We start from the raw sequence: 20,507 nt of genomic DNA, 5'->3' as shown, positions 1-20,507 counted from the left end.
TTTAGAAGTCATGTTGGGAAACAAAAATCAAAACAAAAACAAAAAGCCTTGGGAGAGATTAAAAAAAAAACAGAAAAAAAGAAGTGAACCTAGCATGTATTGATTTACATTCATTCAGTCTCCTTAGTTCTCTCTCTGGATGCAGATGGCATTTTCGGTCCAAAGTCTAACGGGGTTGCTTACCACTGAGAAGAACCACATCTTCCATATTTGATCATCACACAAATCTTGCTGTTGCTGTATACAATGTGTTCCTGGTTCTGCTTATTTCATTTAGCATCAGTTTGTGTAAATCTTTTCAGGCCTTTCTAAAATCAGCTTGTTCATCATTTTTTATAATAATGTATAATTATTATACATAATAATAATAATATTCCATTCCTTTCATGTACCACGACTTCTTCAGCCATTCCCCAATTCTATTTATTTTCCAGTTCTTTGCCACCACAAAAAGAGCGGCTACAAACCTTTTTGTACATGTGGGTCCTTTTTCCCTCCTTTAAGATTTCCTTGGGATACAGACCCAGTAATGGCACTGCTGGGTCAAAGGGTATGCCCAGTTTGATAGCCCTTTTGGGGTTGGATCAGTTCACAACTCCTCCAACAATGCATTAGTGTCCCAGTTTTCCTATATGCCCTTTTCCTGTCATCTTAGCCAAGCTGAGAGGCGTGAGTTGGTACCTCGGGATTGTTTTAATTTGATATGCATGAATTTATGGCCTATGGCTCTATGGTGATAGGTCATATCTTTTGGTCATTTTTCGATTGGGGAATGGCTCTTATTTTCACAAATTTGACTCAATTCCCTCTACGTTTGAGAAATGAGACCTGTGAGAGATTTGCTTTGAAATTCTTTTTACAATAACTCTTGCTTACTGTGTTTCCCCCATTTATTCTGTCCTCTCCTTTCACCCGGTCTCTCCTCCTGTTACACTCCACTCCCTCCCCCAATATGAATCATTTAACAAAGGAAGAACCAGGCCCAGGGAGGAGTGCCTCTCAGGTAGTCAGTGGCCAAAGCACCATCTTGTGGCTGACGCCAAGTTTAATCTGCTTCCCATCATGCCTTCCTGCCTCTTTATGCTGTGAAGAGAGCAAACAGCCGGGCAATGAGAACTTGTGTCCTCCCTTGCCATCCCCCCAGAGCAGCAGCTGGCGCTGACCACTTGTACACTATCCTGCTCAAGACAAGCCTTCCCTCCATCCTTCCAGCCCTTTTCTGACCATGGGCAGAACCAGTACTAGGACTGCTTGGGAGGCCTAGCAGAGCCTCTTGGGCTCCCCAAGAGCTGGGGGTGTTCTCCTGGAAGCAGGACTGGGGAGCGAGGCCACAGCAGCCAAGCGGTCTGTAGTAGCCCTGTGGAGCACACACGTCCGTGGGGGCGCTCCTGTGGCCCGCCTCTGAATGCCCACGTTGTCTCTGTTTGGCAGGAGGCGGGGAGCTGGCAAGGTGCTGGGGGCTCCGCTCCCTCGGTTCTCGGCGCTCTCGTGTCCCTCACTCTTCTCCTCTCTCTTCCCCAAGTTCTCCAGCCCCAAGTGCCGAGCCTGGTGACGTCCCCGCAGGTGCAGCCGGTCACCATTCAGCAGCAGGTGCAGACGGTGCAGGCCCAGAGGGTGCTGACCCAGGCTGCCAATGGTACCATCCAGACCCTGGCGCCGGCCACTGTACAGACGGTTGCTGCTCCTCAAGTTCAGCAGGTCCCGGTGAGAGCTCCAGAGGGCTAATGGAGGGAGAGCCTGCTGAGCCCCCGGCAGCATTGTGCGCAGATAGATGGGGATGGAACTGGGGAGCCTGGCACAGTCAGGTCAACAAGCGAGCAAGCATTTATGGAACCCTTCCTGGGCGCTGACCCTGGGCCAAGCACTGCCAGAATGGAGAAAGACAAAGGGGGGGAGGGCGCCTTCCTGGAAACTCTCGGCCCTGATGGCTGGATGGACAGCAGGGGTGGGGAGGACAGCTGGGGTGAGGATCACGGTGCTCCCAGGGATGGTCTTGGCCATCCGCTGCGGCCCGGCCACGGCCAAGGAGGCTTCCTCTGGGCAGGACCGGAGGCCTGGCTGTGGCCTGTGGGGGGCAGGATCCTAGCTTGGAAACACTTAGAGACAGAATGCCCTGGCGTGCCTGGCCCTGGGCTGATGGCTCCTGTGGCCGCCTCCTTCCTGACTGTCGTCCCCTTGCAGGTCCTGGTGCAGCCTCAGATCATTAAGACAGACTCGCTCGTCTTGACCACACTGAAAACCGACGGCAGCCCCGTCATGGCGGCCGTGCAGAACCCCGCCCTCACAGCTCTCACCACGCCCATCCAGACCACCGCCCTCCAAGTCCCCGTGAGCGCCTTTCCTCTGCCTGTCCCTCCCAGAGCTGACCTCCTATCCCTGAATCTGGGTTCTCAGGGCCTGGGGCCCTGGGGGAGGATGGACGGGAGCCCCAGAAAGAGGGCCCTTGTGGGACCATGCCCATCTCAGAGTTGTGTCTGTCACTTCCCCAACTATGGGAGGGCGTGAGGGGAGAAAATGGATGGCGACACTCTGTGGCTGCCTTTGGGGGCGAGGACTCAGGGCAGGCCCCTGGGCTGCTCGGGACCTGACTTCATGTTCTCTGCACATTAGACCCTGGTCAGTGGTGGCAGTGGGACCATCCTCACCACCATGCCCGTGATGGTGGGGCAGGAAAAGATGCCCATCAAACAGGTGCCAGGGTCCGTCAAGCAGCCAGAGCCGCCCAAAGAAGGGGAAAGAAGGACCACCCACAACATCATTGAGAAGCGCTACCGGTCATCCATCAACGACAAGATCATCGAGCTTAAGGACCTGGTCATGGGGACGGACGCCAAGGTACAGCGAGCCGTGGGGTGCATGGGGTGCCATTCCTCTGCTTCCCTTGTCTGTGCGGCCCCTTGGTGGGTGCCACCGGTGGTGACGGTGATCTCCGGAGCCAAGCTGGGAATGGTCTGGGCGCCCGTGACCAAATGCAGAAGCTGCTTAGGAGGTCCTTGGGATCTCACCCGATGCTTCTCAGGAGCCAGGACATGCTCGTGCTCTGAGTATTCAGGGGCCGGTCCACATCTCGCTAAGTTACTCCCAGGGTCTCTCTCCCAGGAGTGTGTCGGGCTGCCCAGCCCTGAGGGCCTTCAGCTCCAGCTCTAGGGCCTCCCTCCTTCATAGGAGGAAGGGTTTTTCAGAAGTGTAGTCACGGAATGAGAAAGGTCTGCCCTGCCCGCCTCCCCTGGTGCCCCGGCCTGGGCCCGCTCTCCAGGGTCTCCTCTGTCTGTCGCCCCACTGCAGATGCACAAGTCCGGGGTGCTGAGGAAGGCCATCGATTACATTAAATACCTGCAGCAAGCCAATCACAAGCTGCGGCAGGAGAACATGGTGCTGAAGCTGGCCAATCAGAAGACCAGTAAGTGAGGTCATTGTTCCGGGCAGGCCACTGGGCTCCTGAGCCACCATTATGGCTCCCTTTGCCAACCCGTGGGTTATATTTTATGCCTTTAAAAATGGGTTCTGAGAAGGGGCCCAGAGACTCACACGACAGGTTCTGAGCCAAGAGAGCCTGGCTCTAGGTGGGGTGAGCCGAGGATCTCTGGGCCGTGGTCAGGGTGGGTGGCTGCTATACTTGACCGATTTTAACCAGGATTTTGTTTTCTTCCTGTCTCAGAGGAAGGGGGTTGGGGGAGGGGAACGAGGCAAGTTTTTGCCAATCCAGAAGCTCATCCTGCTGTTTCTTCTGAAAGACCCCTAGGTTTATTCTGCCTGGCCCTGGAAGGCCGGATGAGAGAGGGAGGGAAGTCGCATTGGCAGAGATCTCAGAGAGAGATGCAGGAGCTTCCTAGCAGGGAAAGCCAGCTGCCTCCTCTCTTGGGTCCCCTAGTAGTCTGGGATGATGTAGAAGGTCTTCCTAGCCCAGGGTGGGGAGGGGCAGTTTTGAGGACCCCTGGAGCCTCTCCTAGCCCCAAAGTTCTGTCTTGCTGCTTCTCTGGTGCTTGTCAGGTCGTGGGGCCCTGAGCCCTAGGTGGTTTCCCGTCGGGGCCCTGTATGGTTGTCCGTTGAGACCCAGAGGTGTCTGAGCACAGTGAGGTCAGGCAAGAAGTGAGACCAGGTGAGGCCCCTCTAGGTTCAGGGACACGAGGCGAGAAGAACAGGCCATTCACAACCCAACTCCTCTTCTCCCTGCAGAGCTTCTGAAAGGCATCGATCTGGGCAGTCTGGTGGACACTGATATAGACATGAAGATGGACGACTTCAACCAGAACGTTCTGTTGATGTCTCCTCCAGCCTCCGAATCAGGGTCCCAAGCGGGTTTCTCCCCGTATTCCATCGATTCAGAGCCAGGGAGCCCTCTGTTAGATGATGCCAAGGTAAGAAGCGCCTCTTCCGAGCCATCTCCAAACCACAGTAGTGGCCCAGGAAGGAAGAAAGAGAGAAAGTGAACAGTGAGAATGCCAGGGAGGTCCCCTGGATGGAGCCGGGTGCTGTGCTAAGGCTGGGGGAGAACAGGCCGGCAGCCTCTCTGCTTTGTAGAGGGGAGTCAGGGGTTGTGAGGCGCAAGGAGGCCTGAAAGGTAGAAAAGGGTCAGGTTAGGAAGAGCTTCATGGGCCGGCCGGCCAGAGGAGTTTAGTTGTGGCCCCTGGAGCCGAGCAAATAGAGGGTGAGAAAGGTAGAGGTGGACATCAGAGAAATCTCCTCGGGAAGCCACAGCCGCAGGGGCGCACTCCAGGGCCCTTCTGGACAAGAATCGTGGCCTTATGATTCCTGAGCCGGGGCTTAGACAGCCTGGGAAAGTGCAGAGGGAGCAGCTGCGGGCGACACAGGCCTGGACAGTCCTGAGCAGGAGGTGTAGACAAGACATGAGGAAAGGTAGAGACAAGCCTGGGGAAGTGTGCGGCTGAGGGCCACAAGGGCCTGGCTGACAGGCAGGCGCAAGTCACAGGGCAGTGCCTTCCGTAGGATCCAGCCCTGGAGCCCCCTGACTTGGCCTTTTGGACATCCCGGAGGCCATTGGCGATGCAGGATGTGCTTCCGCGTGACCCTTGCTGGGCATGCAGACTGCCTGCTGTTAGGTTCCCTCTGCTGCGCCCCATCATGGCTAGTATGCAAGGCCCTTTTCTCTAAAACATGGGGCGTCCTTTCTGGCTCTGTCTGTGGCCCCCTGAGATTAGCCGTGCTCTCGGAGGAGAATAAAGGGGCAGAGGTGTTCAGGGCTTTGCCAGGTTTGGCTAAAGGACTGGTCTGTCAGGTTAAGTGTCTCCCCCCCAGAAGGCAGAGACATACTGGCCTTGGGGGAGCTGGGAAAGCTGGAGGGGCAAAATTCTGCCCATGGGCCAGCCTGGGCCCAATAAAAACTTTGAAAGCAGGGCCAGAGGCCCTCCCTGGTTGGCTGAGTAAAGTGACTTAGAAGGAGAGTTGTTCTTGGGCTGATTTGTGGGGGGCTCAGGGAGGCATCCAGGGCTTACGCTACATTGTCATAATGGCAGCCAGTTACCATTCAGATTTCCACAATTTCCCTGTAGAATATTTTTTAACAAAATCATTCCTTTGAGCTTGAGCACAGAAATCTTATTAAATAAAATAGAAGTTAGAAAATGTAGGTTTTAAAAAATGCTTTTTTCTTAAAAACAAGCTATGTAAGTTGCTTCGCCAAGGATTCTGAGGAAGAAAAACAACTTCTGAAGGGGTTCACTGAGTGGCCTTAGCATAGGAGGCCCGACCTCTGGTCTTAGCTCTCTGGAGGTGACTTGAGACCAGTCACGTCCACATTTTCCAAATGCACAATGGTTGTTCTACTTTCATTGGGGTCAGTGCTACCTCAGCCTAACGCCAAGGGGCTCCTGGTCCTTGAAGGCCGTCATGATGGGACACAAACCTGGGTAGGATGAGCTTGGGAGGCCTCTGGGAGCCGTCTCTGGACATGAACCGTGCTGCCTTTGGTGATGGGGCTTTTTTTGACTATATGAATTTGTGAAGATTACCTGTTCAGAGGTGGATAGGTAATGGCCTCCTTCCATGGAGAGCCCCTGGATGTGGGGGGTGGGAAGTGTGCAGGCCCCAGCTCACCCCCAGCTCAGCCCAGCCATCCTGCTAAGAGGCTCAGCCCACGTCTCTGGTCCTTCCGCAAGCTTATGGGTCGCTCAAGAACAATTACCCTCAGTAGTCAGTTGAGGAAGTAGGGCCTGAGACAAAGGGGGCTTGGCCAGTAAATGTTGGGCCTCGGGTTAAGCACTCTCCACTGTGACTTAAACCAAGCACTGAAGCTTTAGCTTGGGGACCCCTAAGGGGCCCCGAGCTGGGACCCGGGAGGTGAGATCCGGGAGGCGGCTGGGCCTGGCACCGGGCTGCCAAGGACTCTTTCCCATCTAGACTTGGGGTCTGGGGAGGTGAACAAAAGGAAAGAAAAGAAAGGCAGGATGTGAGCAAGAAAGATGGGTGGGTGGGGGATAGAGAAAGTGGACAGAGAGAGAAAGTGCTCACCATGTGCCGGGCACTGACAATACTAATGCAAGTCGGCAGGCTAGCCCCTGCTCTCCCGGACCTTACGGTCTGATGGGGAAATGAGCCTGAGGGGAAGGAGGTCACCTAACACCTTGGACCCGGGGGAGATGGGGATGGCAGCTCAGGCACACAGTGTGTTCGGGCAGAGGGCCGGGCCTCTTACGGCCTCCTGACTGTGTGAGTGCCACTGGTCCCTCCTGTGATTCCCTGTCCCAGTAAATAAAGGGACGAGGGCAGGGAGGCAGCTTCAGAGAGAGGGAGGCCCCTGGGCTAAGCCCCCTCCAGCAGCCCCTGCCCTGCAGATGCTGGAGAGAGGTGCCTGTGAGGCCCCTTAGGAACTCGAGCTGTTCCCATCAAGTTCATTAAAAGCCTATTGAAATGCATGGTGAAAGGCAGGCACCAGGTGACCTCAGGTTGCAGTAGGGAGGCCCTGTGCAGGTTAGGGACACAGACATGACTTTGACAGGTCTCTCCCCGGCCTCCTTTGTGTTGAAGGTCAAAGACGAGCCTGATTCTCCTCCTGTGGCGCTGGGCATGGTGGACCGCTCTCGGATCCTGCTGTGCGTGCTCACCTGTCTGTGTCTCTCCTTCAACCCCCTGACGGCACTGCTGGAACGGGGAGGGGCCCACAGCTCGGGCCAGTCAGCGCCCGCGGGCCGGAGCATCCTGTCCTTTGATTCAGGTGGGACACTACCCCCAGAGAGCTCTCTGCCCAGTCTCATGTCGGTGGCCAGCTGGGCTTTGTCCGACTGTGGGCACAGAAGGGGTTCAGATAAGGCCCGTCTGCCTGCCCATGGGAGGGCAGGAAGAACTCAGCCAGGGGCCAGGTCCTTTTTCCTTTCCCATGCGGCCCCTCTGGGGCGGGCCAGACCCTGTGGGCTGGGCCTTAGAGAGGGGCGGGGGCCGCTTGTGCAGAGTCTGTGGGTCAGCTCTCCCTCCCCGGCTGTGGCTGTCCAAGGGCGTTTTGGTTCCAATGTGCAGTTCTGCTCAGTGGGGGAGGGGTGGGCTGGCTGTCCCCTGGCCCAGATTTCTCCTCAAAGGCTCGGGAGACTCCTGGTGGTGGAGTCAGGGGCTGAGGGCAGCACCCCAGGGCAAGCGTGAGAAACTCACTGTTTCTCTCTGGGCCGCTGTCAAATTGGAGGTTGGTCTGGTGACCTCTGACGGCCTTCCGTTCTTAAATTGGGCTTTCCCCGTCCAGAAGCGGCTCATCCTCAGTTGGCCCGCCCTTGTTTCTCTGGAGTCAAGGGCCCTTTCTCCCTCCTCCTTCCCCAGGCGCTGGCGGCTGGATTGATTGGATGTTCCCGACTCTCCTTCTGTGGCTCCTAAATGGCACGATCGTCCTGAGCGTCTTCATCAAGCTGCTGGTACATGGGGAGCCCGTGATCCGGATGCACTCGCGGACCTCGGTCACATTTTGGCGCCATCGCAAGCAGGCCGACCTAGACCTGGCCAGGGTGCGTTCTTCCCATCTTGGCTCCAAGTCCTCCTGAGGGCCATGAAAATAAAGGAAAATCACCCCTTCTATACAGTCTCCTCTGCCATATTCTGGAAGGGCAGCCTGGGCCAAGGTCCCAAGCCAAGACCAAGCCGGGGCGGGTGCCAGCCTGTCCCGCCCTGGGAGAGGGACTGTTGGGTCTGGGCCGGCCAGGGACGGGTTCCTCGCTCTGGGACCATCCCAACCTCCCCTCTGGGTCCTCTAGGAGCCGCCCATGGCCATACTGGGGATCGCTAGAATCCGTTTTTAAAGTTATAGTATGAACGAAAACATCGACAAGCTTGACCGTTTCAATAGGCAGAGGGCCCCAGACAAGAGGCCTGCCCGTGGCGCTCAGGCCTCTGGTGATGTTCCATCACTCTGTGATGTGAGATTCTCTCCAGCCTGGTGGCAGTTTCCTCATTACCGGGCCTGGCTCTGTCCCAAAGGAGCTCCTGCTTTGGTTCTTGTGATTTACTTTTTAGTGTCATTAGGACCCCTCGGGGCAAAGTTGGCATCAACACCAAGGAGACCTGGGGGCCTCTCACAGCTCTGTTCAGTTCCCTGGTGTTAACCTGCACTGGTGGAGGGGCTCTCCTTACCTGGAAGTTCCCTTGCACTCCAGTGAAACCCCAGGTCCCTCTTTGTCCCTGTGGCCACCACCACATGTACTGGCTGCGCCGGGCTCTGAGCCTGACCCTCTGGTTGGTCGCTGCCACCATCGGCGCTCTCGGTTTTTCCCCTCCGTGTCCCTGTCTCGGGGACTCTCCAGGGCTTTCTCACTTCTCTCTGCTTGAGTTCATACAAGACTTCTGAGCTTCTCTCAAATGGTCCCTTTTGTCATTTCTTAATAATCTGCATTAACATAATGAAATGTGTCCTCCCTCCCGCCTCCCCCCAACTTCAGCACTACAGCCAGAGTTTAGACTCTCCAGGCTCAATCTTTAAATTGACCCGGGCCCAGAGGTCGTGAGGTCTCCAGTTCCTCTCAGATCTGACCTGTAACAACATCGTTCAAGAGGTACCCAGTGGGGTCTTGTCAGATCCCTTCCTCAGTACATGAGTCCCTCCCATGTGGCCAGGTACCCCACAATAATGGACAACTTCCCATCTAATTAGGCAGACTGTTTCATTGCTGGACAGCTCTCACTGAGTAGAAGAAGGATTTCTTTTTTTAATTAAAAAAAATCTTTCAAATAAAAATCTTCTTTCCTTCTTATCCCCCTTTTCAAAAAAGAAAGAAAAGAAGGAAGAGAGAGAGAGAAAGAGAGGGAGGGAGGAAGGAAGAGAGAAAGCTTATATTGTAGGCTTAGTCAAGCAAAATCCACACTTATGACCGTGTCCAAGAGAAGTCTCCTTCAACTTGAGCCCATCTCTTTTCTCTTTCCCACAGTTGCTCACTCCCCACCATCTTGGTTTCTTCTCGCACTCAGTGTCTCTTCTTGAGATGTGGTTCCTTGGATTGTGCTTAGGCCTCTAGCTGTGGTCCGATGAATGGCTGAGCACGAGGACCGTGGACTTTCTGCCGCGGGGACCTCCTTTTTGCTGGGGTAGCCTGAGGCTGCCTTCGGGGTTTTTTAGGTCTTGTGTCACCATTAGCTTGCAGGGTCTTGGCTTAGGAGCAGGAATCTGTAGAGGAGGTTCTCTCATTCTATAGATGAGGACACTGAGACCCAGGATAGGAAAGGGACTTGGCCAGGGTCACACGGGGACAAGGGTTCGACTCTGAATCTTCTCGATTCCCAATCCAGGCCTGCAGCAAGCTGCCTCGGAGTTAATGATAGAAGGGTCATGTGAGCACTGGCTAAGCAAGCTCCCTCCATTCTGTGCTTGGCCAGTGGGCTTTTGGGGGCTTTGCAGGACTCGACCTTTGTCTCGGTAGGAGGTATCATCTTGGTTTCCACTTGACCCTTTCTCTCATTCATTCTTTCTGTGTGGTGCGATTCTGTCATCTCGTGTCAGCAACAAATTTGATAACCAGCGTCTTCATGCGTGTCATTAACAGTCCAGAACAAGAGCGGGAGAGGCTCTGACCCAACCCTGGCAACGCTGATTGAATACTTGGCTGGGGGCTCCGGGAACTGGGCTGGCCTCTCCAGGCCTCCTTTCCCATGCTCCCCGGGCTGAGCACGATTGTTCTTTTGTGAGTCGGCCCCCAGCCGGCCTTCTGCCCGAACCGAGATGGACCCCGGGTCCCTGCTAACCCTCTGAGGGAGGAAACGGCCGTCGTGCCGTCAGTCAGACAGTCCTCAGGACCCCAACGCCGTCCTCGCTTCTCGCCTCCTCCAGGGGGACTTTGCCGCGGCGGCCTCAAACCTTCAGACGTGCCTGTCCGTCCTGGGCCGCGCGCTGCCCACCTCCCACCTGGACCTGGCTTGCAGCCTCTCCTGGAACGTGATCCGGTACAGCCTGCAGAAGCTGAAGCTGGTGCGCTGGCTGATGAAGAAGGTGGCGCAGCGCCGGCGGCGCCGGGCGGCCGTGACCGGCGGCGGCTTTGAAGATGAGGCGAAGACCAGCGCTCGCGACGCAGCCTTGGCCTACCACAAGCTTCATCAGCTGCACATCACAGGTCAGGCCGAGGAAGCAGGGGCGGGGGCCGCCCAGGGCTCAGGCTCTTGGGGCGCACCAGGCTTGAATTTCTGAAGCTTCTTTCTTTCTGGCTTGGTCGGGCGCCACTCAGAGAGGACTGAGGCTGCAGCTGCAGGGTCCACTCTGGGTGGCCCTGGGGGAGGACAGCAGTTACATTCTGGGATAACGTGTGTTTAATATACACATGGATATGAAGTAGTTCAGCGCACGGTAGTTTTAGAAGGAGAGAGGGGCAAATCATGGGGATGGTGTAGCCTAATGGGAGTCAGAGGAGGGGAGATTTGAGGAGATGGAGGTGGGGAGGGGAGGAGGGAAGGCATTCTCACCTATTGGGGAGGCAAGAATCAGACAGGAGCGAATGTCATGTGGGAACCCAGAGTGCAAGAGGGGAGGCTGGGCTAAACCTTCTCCTGGGCCGTCCTAGCCAGGCTAAGCCTTCTCCTGGGCCGGGCCAAATCAGGCCGGGCTAAGCTTTCTTCTGGACCCCGCTGAGCCAGGCTAAACCTTCTGGGCTGGGCCAGGCTAACTGGATTAAGCCTTCTGGGCCTGGAGGCTGGCCCTGAGCTGTGCATGTGAGAGGGGGCTGCCTCTCACCTAGGTGTCCCCTTTATGCAGGAAAGCTCCCAGCTGGCTCTGCCTGCTCCGATCTGCACATGGCTCTGTGTGCCGTTAATCTGGCTGAATGTGCCGAGGAGGAGATCCCCCCGAGCACCCAGGCTGAAATCCATCTCACGGCGGCTGTGGGGCTCAAGACTCGCTGTGGAGGCAAACTGGGCTTCTTGGCTGTGAGTACCTGGCCTAGTGATCTTGCTGTGTGGGGGAGAAGGGCAGGGGCTACCAGTGCAGTGCTGGGCTCTCTGCCAGCTCCACATGGCCCCGTGACCACTATTGGTGCACTCTGTGAAGGACTGCGTCAGCCCTATGTGAGAGACACCGGGCCCAGCCTGGAGGCTGCTCCTGTCTAGCACACTGAGACACTGGGTGCCTCCGAGGAAGCCAGTTAGTCTGTGGGTAGTCACCTGGTCAGCTTAGTGGCAGCTGTGTGGGGCAGTGGTCAGAGTGCTGGGCCTGGCATCAGTAAGAACAGCCTCAGACATTGCCCCAGGCAAGTCACGGAACTTCTGCCGGTTTCCTCAGCTGTAGGATGGGGATTGAGCACTTCCCAGGGTTGTGGTGAGGTTAAGGAGACATTTGTAAAGTGCTTGGAACCCCTCAAGGTGCTCTGTCAGGCCAGCTCTCGTTCCTGGGTTCCCACTATGTGCAGCATCCTGCAGGGGGTAGGAAGTTTTAAAGCTTGTCCATACTCTGGGGGACTGAATCATGGAGCAGACGCAGTCAGCCCCAGGCTGGGGGCTGGCAGCCCTGGGCCTCTCATGCCCAACAGCTGCTGGGATGCTCCTTTGGGCTCTGTGGAGCACCTGTTGGCCGCAACTCCCCCATGGCTCAGAGGCAGAGCGGTCCCTGAGGCAGGGCTCGTGCTCCCTGTCTGAGAGGAGGAGCTCACCCTTGTCACCCAGGTGCCGAATGTCGCCTTGCACTTGAACCTCAGTGCGCAGAGTCCCTTTGAGTGCCAGCTCGCAAGCTGTCTGGGAAGTCAGGGACAGAGGCCTGGGAGTCTTCAGGCCACCTGGAGGTCAGGGGAGGAGGCCTTCAGCCACTGGGAGGAGTCAGGTCATTGCGGGGATCAGGGAAGGGGCCTTTGGGCCACCTGGGGGATTCAGGGGAAGTTCTTCAGGCTGCTGGGAAGGTCAGGGGAGGGGCCTTTGGACCCCTGGTAGTTTCCAGCTTCCCAGACTCCCCGCTCTGTCTTCAAGGCTCCTTGGGGCTGGGAGTTGGGCCAGGGAGCAGCATGGTCAGAACCCCACTTTGGCACTGGGCGCCACGTGCTTGTCCAGCCCCACATTCACGGGTGTTGGCTTTGCCTGAGTGGCCTGTGAGCCTCCCTCCCACACACACATTGGCGGGTTCACCCCCGGTAGCCTCAGGCCTCCTTCGCCCTCTGGTGGGTTAGAGCCGGCCCCCCAGTCACCTCATCCTCCTTTCCTTGGCAGAGCTACTTCCTGAGCCGAGCCCAAAGCTTGTGTGGCCCCGAGCACAATGCCGTCCCCGACTCCCTGCGCTGGCTGTGTCATCCCCTGGGCCAGAAGTTTTTTGTGGAGCGGAGCTGGTCGGTGAAGTCGGCCACCAAGGAGAGCCTGTACTGTACCCCGAGGAACCCAGGTGGGAGTCTGCCCAGCCCCTTTCTTGTGGGTGGGGGAGGAAGGGGGCTGCCATTGGTCCTGCCGTCCGGCAGCTGGCAGTGCAGTGGCCAAAGACCCGCAGAGGGGCTCGGGAGCGGGGGAGGCGTTCTCTGTGCTGCTGGCCCATTGGGTCTAGAGCCGGCGTCCCTGGCTTTGCTCTGGTGGCCAGCCCTCAGCCAGCCTCCTTTTTCTGCCTCACATCCCCCATGCGTTAGAAACACTCGCTCCGTGGCAGGCTGCCGGACAAACCTGCTTCCTGTTCCAGGACTGGGAATGACCCTTCTGTTTGCTGTCCTGTAGGCTGGGACGCCTGTAATCCTTCCCCCTGCTCTTAGATCAAGCTCTTGGGTCCCTCTGGGGGTCCAGGGAGGCAGAGCCCCTTCAAAGGCTGTCCGTGTTGAGGCGGTCTGCAGGCTGCTGCCCCACAGTGGTGTGGTCAGGCTGGCACTGGCACAAGATCACCCAGCATGGCGTGCCCTCATCACAGAAGATGCTCATACATCTTCCCCCACGAGGCACTGCCCTCTTTTGGAGAATCGGATTTTTTCTTCTATGTCAAACTGGAGGCGGCGGCCGCTCTCTCGTGCTGTTCTCTCTGTCCGCCTTCTCTGCCCCGTCCTCTGGGCACTGTCACCTCCCCACACCCCCCACACCTGTGTGAGAAAGGCTGCACTGGTCAGACACGGCCATAGCTCAGATGGGAGCGGTCAGGGAGCCAGAGAGCCTCTGCCCTTCCTCTCAGACACCGCCTTTTAAAAGGAGCCTTTTGCTGCTGCTCCCCTCCTCTGAGGGGGAAGAGACAAAGAAACTGTCCTTTGGGACAGAGAAACAGTTACTCAAAGCAGCTGATCGACGTTCTGTCCCAGTAGCCACCCGCCTCTGCTTCAGTAGTTAGTCCCCAGGAGGTTAAAGGCGCCCGTGAAGTGCTGATCTCCCCGTCTGCTGGGATCCAGGAAGGGCATCAGAATCAGTCTTTTCCCCCTCTCCCTTTTGCAGCGGACCCCATCGCGCAGGTGCACCAGGCCTTCTGCAAGCACCTGCTCGAGCGAGCCGTGGATGCCCTGGTGAAGCCCCAGGCCGAGAAGGGGCGAGCAGAGTCGGACGAGGAGATGTGGTACGGGCTGTGGGGGGGCAGGGGGAGGGCTGGCCCTGGCACTTGCCAGACATAGAAGCCCCTTTTCTAGAACACTGGGAGGTTTGCAAAGTGCTTTGGGACATCTTAGCTCAGTTGCTCCTCACGGCAGCCCTGGGCCCCCCCATTTATAGCAGAAACTCAGGCAAGTAGAGGAAGTGACTTGTATGTATAACAGTGCTTCCACCTCTGGTCTTGTCTTCAGTGAGTTGTCCAGCGCCCTGGAGTACCTGAAGTTGCTGAATTCCTTTGTGGATTCCGTGGGGGTCACGGCCCCCCCTTTCACAAACAGCTCAGTGTTGAAGTCAGCACTGGGTGAGTCTCTTGGGGGTCTCCGGGGGGGGGGGGGGGTATTCGCTTTCCTGAGTAACCGTGGGGAGGCCGGACGCAAGGACAGCCGGGCTGCCGTCCCCACCACTAACTCCCTGCCAAAAGCTCCTTGTCGGGCCAAGCCCGGCCAGGATGCTGGAAGAGAAGTGGGCCTGCGCCTGGCATTGCCTGCCTTAGGTAGTTAGTCTCTCAGGCAATGGACATTTATTAAATGCCTGCAGTTTGCCCTCCATACCCCTTCTTAAGGGAGTGCTGGGCCCCTGGACAGCCAGTCTGATGAACTCCGCAGTCTCCTTGTCAAGGGTCGGGCTTCTGATTGTGTGAAATCAAAACCCCGGGCGCCAGGGAGCATCACACGGAGATAGTCCGTGAAAAACTCTCAGAAACAAGTGTGTGACTCCCCTGCGGAGCCGTCACAGCCCCTGGTGGGGATCCTGGACTTAGAGGGCAGACTTGGAATAAATGTGTTATGGGTTCGGGATGAATAAAACGATCACAAATGCTTTAAGCCATTTAAGTGGCTCGCAGCTTCCAAGATGTGGGAGACTCATTGGCTCCAGATTGGTCCGAAAGCTCCCCGGCCCCGTGACAATGCTCGAGGTCCCCTTTTGAGTTCCAGGCCGAGGGCCGGCCTTAGGCCGAGATGTTGGGGGAGCAGCGACCCTCCTGAGGGGTTCCCGGGGGAGGGGGGGGAGTCCATCACAGGTGATGAGGTGACCGACGCTTCCCCATCCAGGCCCAGACGTCACCTGTCGGTGGTGGGCCTCCGCCGTCGGGATGGCCATCGGCTGGCTCCAAGGCGATGACGCGGCCGTGCGGTCACAGTTCACCGAGGTGGAGCGGATCCCCAAGGCCCTGGAGATGGCCGAGTGCGTGAGCCCTTTCTTCTCGTGCTGTGTGTCTGGGGAGGGGACAGTGGGAGAAGGAAAGGCCCAGCGGGGCCCAGAGGAACCACAGGGATGTCTGTATGCGGAGATTGTTTTCAGAAATAAACCCTGACCCCCGTGAAGGCACATCATGGGAGGGCAAATGGGGGCCACAGCGTGGCAGAGCCCGGTCAGGACGGGCCCCCATCCCTGCCACGGCCACAGAGCTGAAGATGGAGGGAAAGGAGGGAAGCCTCGTCTCCCTGCCCAGGTGGAAGACGGGGTGAAGCTTCTGACCTCTCCCCCCACCCCCACCCCGGCTCGGCGGGCAGCCCCAGCCCTAGGGAAGAACCGGCTCGGCCCTGCCATCGCCATTGAGCTTCCCCAGACCTTTGAGATCTGGAGGATGACCCCAAGGTCAAGGCCGGCAAGCCCCAGAGCCGCCAGGCCTTAGGGAGCTCTAGGGCAGCAACATGGCCCTGGTAGAAAAGGGGTCTCCTCCCCAGGCTCCAGATGTTGCCATCCAGTGACGTCCAGCCAGCTCTGCCATGTCCAGGAGAGGGTCTCTGCCAAAAAAGGAGGGGGCTTTAAGCTGTCCTAAGGGAGAGAGGGTGAAGGAGTGGGGAACAAGGAATAGGGGACAGAGCCAGCCACTCTTCACGGCCTTTGGCCAAGGACGGGGTCTCGGAGTCGGGAGGCTGGTGGCTCTCAGTCCCCAAGAGAGAAGGGGGGATGTGAGCCTGGGCTTACAACACTGGGAGGTGGGGGTGGGTCCTTTGTGGGAGGACTCTGGGGGGCAGGGAGGACACTTGTGGGGGGTGGGGGGCCTCTGCTGCTTCTGCAGCGATTGTGGCGTCCCCGCTATCTAGAGGAGATGGAACTCCTGAGGGTTGGGCTCAATGGGACCAGTCCCGTGGCTTCGAGGCTGCCGGCCCAGGGCTTTCCCATTAGCCCCTGCTTCTATTTTGGCAGCTTGTAATTGGGGCCGCCCAGCCTGTGCTTGGGCCGTTGAGTCCAGTAGAGACCTTCTGGTCTTGTTGGAGAGGCCGCAGGAGGGAATGTGTGCCGGGTGACGGCGGGGCAGGCTCTGATGTAGGGGGTTCAGGATACTGTCCTCCCACTGTCCCCTTGGCCTCATGCTCCGTGGTCTGGGTCACCTTGGTTTGGGACTCTGGTGGGCGACCTTTGGATCCACCACCTGCCTTTGGAGCCTGCCCCTGGGGTCAGCATGGGGGGGTGAGCATTGGGAAGGCCGGACAGGGTACGAGGGGCTTATCCCGTTGGCTGTAGGCCGGTTAGGGTCCATCCTCCTTGGGAAGGGGCGAGGGAGACGGTTAATCAGCCGGCCTCTTTCTCCCGCGCTTCCCCCCAGGAGCCCCCTTGTGAAGGCCGTCTTCCACACCTGCCGGGCCATGCACGCCTCCCTCCCGGGGAAGGCCGAGATCCAGCAGAGCTCCTTTGGTCACTGCGAGAGGGCCAGCGGGCACCTCTGGGGCAGCCTGAACGTCAGCGGCACAGCCTCCGACGCGGGGCTCACCCACGTAAGGCTCTGGGGCTCCCCGTGGAGGGTGGGGGAGAGGAGGCTTCTTCTGGGCTCTCCCTAGAGAGAAAGCTGCTGCCCCCAGCTCCGGGAGAAGCCCCTCCTGACCGACCGGGACTGGGGCCTGGCTGAACTGGAGCTCTCGCCGTGGGGAGAAGCGGCCCCTCCCCTGCCTGCCCTTTCCTCCTGGGGGATCTTCTCAGGGCATTGCCGGCCCTCCCTTTAACTGGCTCTTCCTCCTGGGGGGGCCTCCTCAGGGCTGCCTCCCCTGCCCCCCTTCTCCTGGGGGCTCTCCTCAGGGCATTGCTGGCCTTCCACCTGCCTCCCTTCTTCGGGGTCCTCCTCGGTGCTGCCCCCCCGCTCCCGGGGCCAGCCGGGCCAGCCTCCTCGCCTCGCCTGGGGTGGGCAGAGCTCCCCTGCGAGCGGCTGTGGTGCATTGTAGTTGCATTGCACGTCATGTCGGGCTGTGCAATGTTCCCACAGTGCATCCCAGAGGCCCGCGCTGCTGCCGCTGCCGCCACCTCCGCCGCCGCCACCCCCGCTGCCTCCTGAGCTCTCCCGGCCAGCCCCGAAGGGGTGGTGCTATGGGGGGCTGGCAGAGAACCCACTGGCGGGGCCGGGGCCGAGTCCAGGGAAAGCTACTCAGGGTGGGGGACAGGTGCAGAGGCAGAGGAGCTGCCGGGGTGAGACGGAACAGCCTCCCCGTGTGGGAAGGGGCTCCCTCCCAGAGCTTCCCACCAGCACCCCCAGACAGCCCCCCCCCCCCCCCCCCCCCCCCCCCCCGGCTGCAGAGCCTGTCTGTGGGCCAGGCGCACAGTGGGGGTGTCTGGGAAAGGCATCTGTGTGGAAGCTGTCGGTGAGGTGGGCGTCTGTTTGGAGGAGGAGGAGGAGGAGGGCACCCGCAGAGCCTGGGCCCTGGTGCCTCCCACTCTCCCTGGGACAAGTCCCAAAGTGTTCTCACACTCACCGGCCAGTCCTCGGTCTACACCAGCAGTGGGCTACTTCTTGCTGGCGCTGGTGTAGACTGGCTGGTTGGTTGTCTCCGGGTCCCTGGGGTCGGCCTCCACCCCCTCCCCTCCCACGCTGCTCCGCTCACTGCCCCTCGCCCCTTCCCCGGCTCCGACCTGGGCCGCCCCCCACCCCCGTTTGCTCTGGCCCCCACAGGTGGTCCAGCTGCTCACCTGTGACCTGCTGTTGTCCCTGCGCACTGCCCTGTGGCAGAAGCAGGCGGGCTCCAACCCCGCCCTGGGGGAGACCTGCCACGCCTCCGCCCCCGAGCTGGCGGGCTTCCAGAGGGACCTGGGCAGCCTGCGCAGGCTGGCGCACAACTTCCGGCCAGCCTATCGGAAAGTAAGCACCGGGGCCCTTCCCCTTCCGACCAGGGCTCAGGCTAGGGCTGGGGCGGGAGGGAGGGACGGCTGGGCCAGTGGCCAGCACGGGAGCAGACGAGTGCCCGGCTCCTCCCAGTGCCACCTGCCAGCTGTGCCTGGCCACCTGCAGCCTCAGTTTCCCCATCTGCTGCACCAGTTTCCTGCTCCCTGTAGGCCCCGGGGAGGAAGTACCCGCAGACCCAGAGCCAGGCTGGGGGCCCCGGCCGTCACTGCCGGACCATCTGGTTCTGGGTGACTAATGTGAACTTTTCAGTGCTGGCCTCTGGGCCCCAGCAGTGATTGGCACCCAGTAGGACCGCCAAGGCTGGCCACTGGGCACCCCCCCCACCCCAGCAGCAGGGATGGCAGCTTTGGGCCGGCCCGGGGGGCGCCTTAGACAGGCCGGTGGGGGGTGGGCCACGTGTGGGCACTAGCTCCTGCCCTCCGTGGGGAGGCTGGCACCCCCCTTTACCCTGACCTTGCGTCGTGGAGGCCCCTTGGGGCTGACTGGGAAGGGCCCGCCCGTGCGGGTGCTCAGCCGCAGCCTCCGGCCCCCAGGTGTTCCTGCACGAGGCCACGGTGCGCCTGATGGCGGGGGCCAGCCCCACGCGCACCCACCAGCTGCTGGAGCACAGCCTGCGGCGCCGCTCTGCCCAGAGCAGCAAGCACGGTGAGTGGGGGCGCGTCTGGGGGGGCAGCCGGGGTCGGGGTGGAATCCGGAGGCTGACCGGGCTCCCTCCTGCAGGAGAGCTGGAGACCCTGCCCGGGCAGAGGGAACGGGCCACCGCCATCCTGCTGGCCTGCCGCCACCTGCCGCTGTCCTTCCTCTCGTCCCCTGGCCAGCGTGCCGTGCTGCTGGCTGAAGCCGCCCGCACCCTGGAGAAGGTGGGGGACAAGCGTTCCTGCAGCGACTGCCAGCAGATGATCGTCAAGCTGAGCGGGGGCACGGCCATCGCGGCCTCCTAAGCGGAGCAGCCGCCGACCCCCCGGGCACCTCTGCCCTGCCTCCCCCCTTGGGCTCCCCGGACTCTGCGTGGGAAACACTGGGAGCCCCTCTCCCGGGCTGGGGCTTGCCGCAGCGCCGCTTGTCGGGCTTTGGGCTTGCTGAGCCGTTGGGGGAGTCCCCTCCTCGCTCCCCATCCCCTCTCCTGTTGCTGACGTAGCCGTTAGTTGTCTTTCTGTAGCGGTAGCCGAGGGTGTGAGGGCCCAGCCCAGAGCCCAGCTCCGGGGTCCGGGGCCAGAGCCGGGCTTAGTGAAGGGGAGGCAGTCCTCAGGGCGAACATGTAATAAAATCATCGTTTTTTAATTTTCTAAGAAAAACAAACCATGGTATCCTCCTTAATTGTCCCTCCCTCCTCCTCCCCCCCCCGGGCTCTCTCCAGGGGGCCGAGGCACTTGGGCTGAGCAGGAGATGCCGAGGGCCAGGGAGCCTCGGTGGGAACCCCTGGACAATGGTGGGGGGGCCTCCTCTTCACTCTGGTCTTCCTTCTGTCCTCCCAGATTCTTCAGCCCAGAAACATGCTTTGAAGGGAAACGTCTGTGGCTGGGTCCCCTCCTCCCTGCGGCCTCCCTGGGCCGGGCCCTGCCCCATTTTCTTGGCCCTAGGATGGGCCTCTCCGAGGGGCCCTCCTGCTCTCAGGACACAGAGGCCATTTTCTTCCCCCGGGCCAGGACAACTTCCCTCCTGCCCCTCACGCAGCTGCAGGGGCGCCCAAGGTGTGGGGACCCTCCCCAGTGCCGGCCAGGGGGCCCTGCAGCAGCGTCTCAGACGTGTCCGAGGGCTCTGGGGCCCGGCTTTTTCCACCCGCCATCAGGGAGCCCTCGGGGAGGAGCCCGGCTGGGCCAGCTTTGCCCGTACCCCCTGCACAGCCTGGCGCTTCTGTGGCTTGGCCTCCTGGGCGCTGGCAGCGGCCTCAAGCTTCGACTTCTCCATGGACGGAGTGGCCCCCTTGGAGCTCTGGGCACCGGGGGGTTGGTCAGCAGCCACTTCCTGGAGGTTACTCCCATCTCCAGCAGCGAGGAGCCCACTTCCCGGTCGGGGAGAGCCATGGGGGGGCGGCCCCTTGGCCTTCTTTGCCTTAGGCACTGGTGGAGGGGGCAGGGACGCCTGAGGGGGTACAACCTCGTCCCAGCCACCCAATGCCCTCGCTGAGAGCTTCCCATCTCGGCTCCCCCCCAACCCACTGACCATGGGCAGAGTCCGGGGCCTGTTTTGTATTCCGTGTTATTTATGATCCAGCACCAGTACCCCCCTCCCCACCTTGTTTATTCTACGTGTGTACATATGTGCCTTGTTGTGGGGGGTGGGGTGGGGGGTAGGTTCGTGTGTTGGATGTGGGGGGACTATTTGTCCGTACCCCCCAGAAGGCCGGGGGCTCAGAGCCCCCCAGAGGGACCTTTTTATGTTCAATCACGCACCCTGTGCGGGAAAAACGGGCTAGTCAATAAACACAGCTTGGTCTTGCCGGCCCACTCCA

General features: G+C 59.6%; 1 protein-coding gene across 2 annotated transcripts in view; it reads left to right on the top strand.

Moving 5' to 3' along the window:
• The window catches only part of SREBF2 (sterol regulatory element binding transcription factor 2), a 37,404-nt gene extending 16,897 nt beyond the window's left edge, over nt 1–20,507 (top strand). For both annotated transcript variants that reach the window (XM_031940808.1, XM_003772257.4), the window contains exons 3-19: nt 1,523–1,704; nt 2,182–2,328; nt 2,611–2,835; nt 3,286–3,400; nt 4,177–4,358; nt 6,985–7,171; nt 7,762–7,943; nt 10,253–10,532; nt 11,168–11,337; nt 12,604–12,772; nt 13,789–13,906; nt 14,130–14,239; nt 14,991–15,123; nt 16,493–16,661; nt 17,825–18,010; nt 18,589–18,700; nt 18,776–20,507. In XM_031940808.1, the coding sequence (XP_031796668.1) occupies nt 1,523–1,704; nt 2,182–2,328; nt 2,611–2,835; nt 3,286–3,400; nt 4,177–4,358; nt 6,985–7,171; nt 7,762–7,943; nt 10,253–10,532; nt 11,168–11,337; nt 12,604–12,772; nt 13,789–13,906; nt 14,130–14,239; nt 14,991–15,123; nt 16,493–16,661; nt 17,825–18,010; nt 18,589–18,700; nt 18,776–18,996 (2,888 nt within the window). In that variant the 3' untranslated portion in view covers nt 18,997–20,507. The remainder of the gene's footprint in view (nt 1–1,522; nt 1,705–2,181; nt 2,329–2,610; nt 2,836–3,285; nt 3,401–4,176; nt 4,359–6,984; nt 7,172–7,761; nt 7,944–10,252; nt 10,533–11,167; nt 11,338–12,603; nt 12,773–13,788; nt 13,907–14,129; nt 14,240–14,990; nt 15,124–16,492; nt 16,662–17,824; nt 18,011–18,588; nt 18,701–18,775) is intronic.

The sequence above is a fragment of the Sarcophilus harrisii genome, chromosome 5 (assembly GCF_902635505.1).
Source record: "Sarcophilus harrisii chromosome 5, mSarHar1.11, whole genome shotgun sequence".
In the NCBI taxonomy this organism is placed as follows: domain Eukaryota; kingdom Metazoa; phylum Chordata; class Mammalia; order Dasyuromorphia; family Dasyuridae; genus Sarcophilus; species Sarcophilus harrisii.
The sequence above is the reverse complement of the archived record's forward strand: the minus strand, read 5'-3'. Positions and strand labels throughout refer to the sequence as shown.